Source organism: Chinchilla lanigera, unplaced genomic scaffold (genome assembly GCF_000276665.1).
Source record: "Chinchilla lanigera isolate Chin_1 unplaced genomic scaffold, ChiLan1.0 scaffold00022, whole genome shotgun sequence".
NCBI lineage: Eukaryota > Metazoa > Chordata > Mammalia > Rodentia > Chinchillidae > Chinchilla > Chinchilla lanigera.
Genome location: NW_004955423.1, coordinates 24,109,082 through 24,117,742, shown reverse-complemented (window position 1 = coordinate 24,117,742; position 8,661 = coordinate 24,109,082). Strand labels below are relative to the sequence as shown.

At 43.6% G+C, this 8,661-nt stretch overlaps 1 protein-coding gene across 1 annotated transcript; it reads right to left on the bottom strand.

Moving 5' to 3' along the window:
* Positions 1 to 947: 947 nt before the first annotated feature.
* On the bottom strand, positions 948 to 4,147 carry Insl5 (insulin-like 5). The gene is made up of 2 exons (XM_005385288.2): positions 3,827 to 4,147; positions 948 to 1,367 (listed from the first exon to the last, which is right to left on the bottom strand). Exons 1-2 carry the CDS (start codon positions 3,999 to 4,001, stop codon positions 1,150 to 1,152), a joined length of 393 nt encoding a protein of 130 aa, XP_005385345.1. The 5' UTR covers positions 4,002 to 4,147; the 3' UTR covers positions 948 to 1,149.
* Between the last annotated feature and the right edge of the window lie 4,514 nt (positions 4,148 to 8,661).

The following is an 8,661-nucleotide window of genomic DNA, read 5'->3' as shown; positions in this document are numbered from 1 at the left end:
GATTTCTGTAATCAAGAACATTCATGGCGAAATTGTGTTTTTTACTTTGTTTTTAACTGAAAGTGCCTGGTAGTAAAGAAAAGCCTGACCACCGATGCGGACTGTTAAGACTGTCTTGACTCATGTGGGCCACTGTACGTCTGGTTCCAGTAAAACACCACCCACTTAGCTGTGCGACTTGGAACACGTACCTAATTCTACGGAGCCGGAGCCTTGGTTTCCCCGTCTGAGTACTGATGATAAAGCACTCGCCCATGCGCATAGATTTACTGCACAGTGGTGTGGAGGGAAGGTGAAATGCCAAGCACAGCACAGTGACACAGCACCTGCTAGGCATGCTCAGTACACACTGCAGAATGAACAAGTGCAGTCTGACCACTGCCACACTGGGGGAGCTGTCAGCGTGGGAAATGAAATCGCCCTTTTGTGATATTCTCCCTTTGTTTTTCACCTGGAAAGACATCCAACTGCATAGCAGTATCTTAGCTACGGGGTCTTGGTTTCTCAAGAATAAGAACACAATTTCCTTTTATGCTGCAGGACAGAGACAAAAATCAAGGGGACCAGAAGGAGCTCAGGACTCAGACACACTCTGAGTTCCCACCCTGCAGGGAAGTGATCGGACCCTGCGTGACCCCAGTTGTTCTGAAGTTCGAGCTATGCGTTAGGAAACCTGTGCCGAGCACTCTCGGGTCCTTTGAGAAAAACACTTCTGAGATTCCTACAGCTGACCACAAGCCAGTGTTTGAGTTTTCAGCAATATGCAGCACCCCTGGCGTTAAGAGTGAGTAGTCTCCTCTGGGTGATGAGAGAACAGCTGATTTTGCTTTCTTTGTAACGCATATGTTTTAGGTTTTCCCAAGATCAGCATTGTCTGTTTACTGCTGAGAAGTTATTTACACTTCTTTAAAGCAAACAAGTCACAGTGAGCTTGATTTAATTGTATCTTTATTGCAATTTTAAAACAGCTAGGATTTGAAAAGAGAGCATTCACCTCAGCAGTGGGAGAAGACAGGCTTCGCTGTGGTTTCAGCCATTCTAAGACATTTTAGGAAAGGACGGCCTGTTCCCCAGCCGTCCTTCAAGCGACAGAAGGGCTTGTAGAGTGTCAGCGAGGGCTAGAGCTGCCGTTCACTGTATCTGTCCTGTCTAACAGAGAGCGCTCAGCTCCGTCATGGAGCAGCCGGCAGTGCAGCACCGAGTTTGCAGATCTCTCCGCGACATCACCGAATGCCTCTTCTCCACAGGCATCTGTCCATCCCGAACATGCTCGTCTCCTGAGAAATCCACCTCCTCAAGGTTGTGCACTAGGTTTTCCTCAGAAGCCTCATGTCTGTTTGAAAGCTGGAAGTAGTTTCTTCTGTCAGCTGTAGGAAAAAGGAAAATATAATAACTGTACTACCTTCGAGACAAGGGTGGCAGCAGCCATGTTCTGCTCGTGGAGATGTGGATTAGATTTCTGAGGCTGAAGCAGGAGAATGGGAAGTTCTAGCCCAGCAGGGACAACTTAGCAAGACCCCGTCTCCAAACATAGGGTGGGGAAAGTGGCTGTAGCTCAGTGTGAAGGTCCTGGAGTACTAGGTAAGAACAGAAACTTGTGGAAGGTTTAATACACAGTGCGTTAGGATTTGAGAGGTGTTCCTGGTATAAACATACACAGTTCCAGGGTTTAAGTCCACCAACAGATACAAACCCATGACCATTCCAATGCTCCTTAGGTTTCAGAGCTATTTCACATGTTTTCCCCCCATGACATCTTGCTGCCATTATTCTAGGGATTGATATATACCCTGGTAAATTATGCTTACTCTCTTAAGATAAAAAAATATTATTTCTCTTAACCTATAATAATAGGTACCTCAATAGTAACGTGGTAGTAGCAGGTTCATATGTCAACACATTAGCCCACAAAAATATGAGCAGTGTGGGTCATTTTCTGTATTTTTTTTTCGTTGTGTTTTGTTTTTTGTTTTTTGTTTTTCTGGTACCAGGAACCGAACTCATGACCTTGCGCTTGCCAGGCAGGGGCTGTGCCGCTGAGCTAAATCCCCAGCCCTGGGGTCATTTTCTAAGTTATTTTGTTTAGCAAGTTCATTCTAAGCCAAATTGTGATCCTTACAATCATCTGTGCAGTTGTAATATGTATTATGTAATCCAGCTTTCAAATTCTTGATAAATTTAGCAAATATAATCATTTATTAAAGTAGAATCTTTGTAGAGACAGGTACGGAAAGATGAATCTGCATGACATGAGTCTTATGTGGAACCTCAAAAGCTGACCTCACAGAACAGGGGAACGGCGGCCACCTGGAGCTGGGGTGGGGCTCTGGGGCTGGTAGACTGTTGGCCAAAGAATATAAAATTTCCTGTTAAATAGGGCTACGTCTAAGAGGACTATTGTATGGCACAGTGAATGTAGTTAATAGCAATGCATTGTATTCTTGAAAACTGCCACCACAGTAGATGTTAACTGTTCTTACCAGAAAAAGTATGGGGGTGATGTGTATGGCACCTCGCTCAATTTTGCCATTCCACAATGCAGAGGACATTTAAAACACAACTGTATATGATAAATACACAATATGGTCAATGGAAAAAATAATAATAAATAGACTCTTACACTTTATATTGCATTAGGAGAAAGAAGGACAGTCAAACTGCTAAGTTACTTGAATTCAAACACTAACGCATGTGTAAACATCATATTGTCTCCCTCATGTAAGAACCTGAAAGCGTAAATAAAATCTGAACGATATAATAGATACGGTGAAAGGGAAAGAAACTGTTCAATAGGAAGGAATAACTGGGATGAGGGAAAGAAGAAAAGAAAGAAAGAAGGGAAAGTATATACACAAGACAGCTAAGATAATTGTACTACTAATTTCTGTTGGTTTATTGAAAGGAACAGTTCGTGTTTAATTGTTTGATCAATCTTGCATGCCTATGTCTGGTAATCTGAGCAACTATTCTGAAGATCACAATAAGTAATACAAGAACCATTGTAGATTTCCTACCATCTTGTTTTGAATTTCTGTATCATTTTTATAGTTTTTGTGTTATTTTGTTTTTGTCTTTGTTTTTATTATTTTGTTTCTCTTCTTTTCCTTTAAAATAAAGTAAATACATAAATAAAGCCATCGCATTACCGTGACCGAAACACACCAGACGCCTTCCTGCCGTGGAAACTGTGGTCAGACAAACCCTCCTGGTGGAATGCACACCCCACTTCACCCCCACGCCTCACGACTCCCCACATTTCACAGAGTCTTCGGGGTCTCAGTCCAACACCACCACCTCCACAGCACAGCACCCTCCTGTCCGCCTGGGCCTCCGCCCAGGAGCCTTGGGTTCGGGACCGGACAGCCTGGTTCGCTCCCACCACACTGCTGGCCAGTCGAGGGAGCAATTTCTCCTTGGCGAGATGGTAAACGGTGCTAACAGCACTTACTCGGCCAAGTCCTTCTCAGAAAGCTGCCCGTGGACCGCCTGGTCTTAGCAAACGTTCAACAGAAGTGGGATCCCTGCTCCCGTCCTTACCTGACACCCACCTGAACGCACCCTGCTGACCTCCACTGTCCACTGCCGCGCCCCTCTGCACCCCAGCACTTTCCCCCGGCCTGCGTGGTCCCAGCAGGCTACAGACCACGCTTGCCTCGCTCCAAAGCCAATTTCCATTTGGGTAACTTTTTTACCGTTTATTTTGACGCCCAAAGTTGATAGAGCAGCGGCTTCTCTTGCAGAGACAGATACTGGACAACCGTTTAAAGAGAGTTTTTTAGAAAAGAAAAGGGACTCGAGCGGGGGGAGCGCTGATGAGCAAAGTCACCTGGCAGAGCCGGGGGCGCCCCCTCCGCGTGCCTCCTCCAGCGGGCCGTGGCGCACATGTACACCACCGTCCTCACGTACTCCAGCCCGCAGAGCTTCACCGTGTCCGCGGCCCTCGCCTCGGCGGCGGCGACCAGGGCGGAGAGCAGACAGAGCGCGAGCACCGAGCCCTTCATGCTGCTGCGGCCTGGAGGGACCTGATGCTGTGCGCACAGCCCAGTCACTCTCCTGGCCAATTTATCCTAACTCTCCCGACGATTTATTGGTCAGCAAGGCCTTGGCACAGTGTTTACTAAGCACGAAGGTCACCCTGTGACGCGCTGATAATGCGCTTTTACGACCATGGCCCGCGAGGGCGGCCCCTCCGAGCACCATCACTGGTGGCTGGACCTGGACGATAAACAGCCCCCCTCTTGGGAGCCACCGGGCTGCCCAGAGCCGCCTATGAATTTCAGGCTCTGCTTTGCCCCTTACTCAGCGACATAGACCAAGTTTTAAACTCTCAGAACCTTAGGAACCACAGCTCCAGGCCGAGAAACCCCGTCTGAGCAAGGTTTGTCAAGGACTGAGAACGACGTCTATGTCAAGGCGTTGGGAGATCACACTCGTGCTCTGGGTTTGACCACCAGCGTAGCAATCCAGGATCTTACGCAAGCTGTTTAAGGATCCTTCTTTGTAAAAGTTGCCGACGATGGTAACTTCCTCCACGGAGCGAATGAGCTAGTATGAGTTCCGCGTGACACAATGTGCTGGCTTCTTCTCTCTCCCTCTGAACAGACTAGATGAGGGAGCGATAGCGTCTCTTCATGACTCAAGGGGGTTTCTCTAACTAGACTCTCCCTTTCTATCCCCCACCTATGACTAAGATTGCCCTTCTCAGCATACAGTTCTAATAGAAAGCCGGACCCGTAATTCCAAACAGCCAAATAACGAAATTTTTTGGTGAAAAATCTCTGAAAACCCATTTTTTGAAAAGCTCTTACCTAAACTAAGAATGCTGCATTTAGAATCTTAAAGAATGATTGATTTGCTTTTTAGCAAGTTAAATAAATGGCTGTTTATTCGATTCTGTACACCCTCATCTGTCATCTCCGGTTGAAAAAAAATCACTTCCAGTCTGTGGGCTGGGTCCTACGCCCACGCTCCTTGTGACACTGGATGCTGGTCTTAATTTGGCCTGGGATATATTCAGTGTCTCTAGATCTCAGTTTCTTCACTTGTAAAATGAACATGGTAACATTGACTTCATTAGGAGGGTAGTGTTAAGGATTAAATAATCCAAAGAGTCCTGATCAGAGAACTTTGAAGAGATTGATTATTAATGACAATTACAATGCTGATAATTCTACCAGTGTCTGGTGGCTTTGGGTTAGAATGCCAGAGTTTTAGTATTCATCTCCCTTCTAGCTAAGAGACCTGGAGAAAGAGTTTAACTTATAATTTGATTTTTTAATTTGTTGAAAAATACCGTAGGGTTAATAAGGTAATGTTAATTATGTCACTGGCAAGTTATACAGCGTATCCCATATAATTATTATATGGTGATTGAGATGACTGTATGTAAATTCATTAGCAGACACTAACTGGCTAATATTCACACCTCGTGCTGCCAGTGGGACTCTTCCCCGCGGCAGAACTGTTCATGCAACTGTTCCTGGAAGTCGTTCGCATCTCCTCACTGTCTCTCACTCCCCACTGATGAAGGCTTTTTCCATACACAAGCTTCCGTTAATTCACAAATCTCATCAGTTCCGCCATCTGAATTCCCCGTGCTCTGCCCCACTCTCCAGGCTCTACCGTGAGGACTTCCACTGGGCTTGCTGCAGTGGCCCCTCCGCTGACCTCATCGTCAATCCATTTTCCACACTGCTGCCCAGAAAGCTCGCTTAAGCACGTGATTATTACCCACCTTGAAAGCCCTCTAATAGTCTCCCATTTCCCTCAAAGGAAAAAAAATCCTTTAACCTAGTCCAGAAGATATAATCTGGCCTCTCTACCAACGAAGGTCCAGCTGGTTCAGACCCTCGAACTCTAAGTGCTCCAGTTACACCGAACACTACAGATTTAGGAATTCCATATTCTTTGCCCTACCCCTGCCTTTACACAAGAGAAAACTTCTTCCTCTGCTCTTTAAATCTGGTTAACTTCTACTCTGCAAAGATCTGAGGAATGGGTACCGAAAGTACATTCATAGGAACAACATTTTGCATATGGGTTAAACTTTCTTATCACCCATGTTAGTGGTTTTTCAAATGCCCACTGAGTAAGAATCAAAATGAATAATTAAGATGCAACTCAATAACAAAGCAAAAACAAAATCAATACATCATAAAAGAATGGGCATAGGACTGGAATAGATATTTTCCAAAGACATACAAGGGCCACAATGAAAAGGTGATGATCACTAATCATTAGGAAAATGCAAACCAAATGTGCAATGCAATATCATCTCCCACAGATGTAAGTGCTGGCATGGATTGGAGTATAAGAAACTCTTGCCTATTGTTGGTGGGAATATAAACTGAGACAGCTATTATAGAAAGCAGTACCCAAGTTCTTCCAAAAATTAACAGTAAAACTAACTTGTGTTTCAGAAGTTCCACATTTGGCTATATATTGAGAAGAAATGAAATTGGAATGTCAAAGAGATTTCTGCATGCCCTTGTTTCAGCAATATTATCCACAGTAATCAAAATATGGAATCAATCTTCATGTCCATCGGTGAATGTATGGGTAAAGAATATATGCTGCATGTGCATATCTGTGTGTATAAAATGTGTGTGTTTTTAAATATACCATAGAAAACAAGAATTTATATCTCAAGTTTTATTTGGTACTAGAATATGGATAAGACAGCTATTTTCATATCTTTGTTGTCATTTTGGACTTTTAGAAACTAAGAATAAATAATCAAAATATGATAATAATTTGAAAAATTCAATGAAATTATTATCATTGAGTTTCACTGCAAGGCCCTCAAGGCACCCTAGGAGCGTGTGTTCTTCCCGGCATATCGGGCCATAGCCTGCAGTAGTTGACTCATTCAAAGAGAATATACATATGATGTAAGTACATTTTTCATAAGTTGTTCTAAATACCACATAAATGTCCTGTCAATATTTTAAAAGCTGTGCTCATTTTTATAAGACTCAGAGCAATGTTTTATCTGACCCAGCTTAGCAGACGTATTGCATTTTCTACTTAACCCCGAGAGTTGGTTTCATATAAACTGTCAGCTTTTTAGTTTTATCGCTAAATGAGAACGTCAACCTAAGGCACCGACAGCTAATAGCCTAGTAAATGTTCTACGGGCTTGAGGGGACGATTTGAGCATGGCCCACAATCCTAAACAAACAAGATACAGAGCCTAAATGTTCTGTGCATGGTCTGCATGTCCTGTATGTAGGAGGGGAGTGGTGATCACAATCAATTACCAACAGCAAAGAGCTTTTCCAAATACCTGCTCTGCAGATACAGTACTAGGATAACTGGAACATGAGCTACCATGTTTGTGTGCCTCCTGTGTCCCCAGGCCTTCCACTTGGAGACGCATTGCTCCCCACCAGCCCACAGGAGCACAAGTCTCCCAAAGTACCAGAAATATGCACCAAAGGAAAAGGCTCACAGCTTTGCCTTTAGTTTTCTATTAAAGGGCGGGGGTTGCATTTTTTTAATGTTGTAGAACAAAGAAAGCTCTGAGTATGTCGTTCAATTTCCCAGTATGATTTTATGTTCTCTGCATTTTCCAGTTTAAAAGGTTTTATTCTCTCAGTTGTTAAAGCCAAGCGTGGAGATGCAAACTTGGAAGTCCAAAAGGAGCATTTAGGAGGATCAGAGACGAGAGTCGCGAGTTCAAGACCAGAGTGGCAAACTTAATGAGATGATAGAGAAAGAGGAGAAGAAGCAGTAGGAAGAGGAGGAGGAGGGGTAGGAGAAGGAGGAGGAGAAAGAGAAAGAGAAGAAGAAGGAAGAGGAGGAGAAGAAGGAAGAGGAGAAGGAGGAGGGAGAGGAGAAGGAGAAGAAGGAGGAGGAGGAGGAGGAGGGAGAGGAGAAGGAGGAGAACCAGGAGGAGGATGAAGAGAAGGAGAAGGAGGAGTAGGAGAAGAAGAAGGAGGAGTAGGAGAAGAAGGAGGAGGAGGAAGAGAAGGAGGAGGAGGAGGAAAGGAGACAGAAAGGCAGTAGGGAGGGAAAAAGGGAAGGAGGCAGGTAGCTCAGAACTCCCTGGGTTCAATTCCCAGTGACTCAATTTTTTTAAAAGATACTTTTTTATTTTGCAGGAAAAAATATCATACCAAAATAATAGAAGAATAACAATAGTTAATACATTGCATATTGTCATCTTCAAAGCAGTTACTCGGAGTACAAGATCTGGGCATAATAAATTCTGTAATCCACATTAGCACGAACCTTCCTTTTCAATGAGGTAAGAGACATTTGTAGTAGATCTAACTGGCATTTTTTCCTTTTCCCTTCCTTCACTGACTCTTTTCCCAAACTTAGTTCCTTTTTCCTTTTGAATAATTTCTTCCCATTTCAAAATATCTGTGCATTTTAGACCTTATTTACTCTTTCGTTTCTCACACCAGGGAGACAATATGATGTTTACACATGTAAGTCTAATTTATTTCACTTATCAATATACTCTCTAGTTGCATTCATTTACCTAAAGAAGTCTCAAGTTTATGCTTCTTTATGGCTGAGTAGTACTCCATTATATAAAAATACCACATCTTTTTATCCATTCCTTGGTTGATGGGCATTTGAGTTGTTTGTAATATTTAGATATAACAAATTGTGCTGCTATAAACATAGGTGCACATATATTGCTGTGGTATG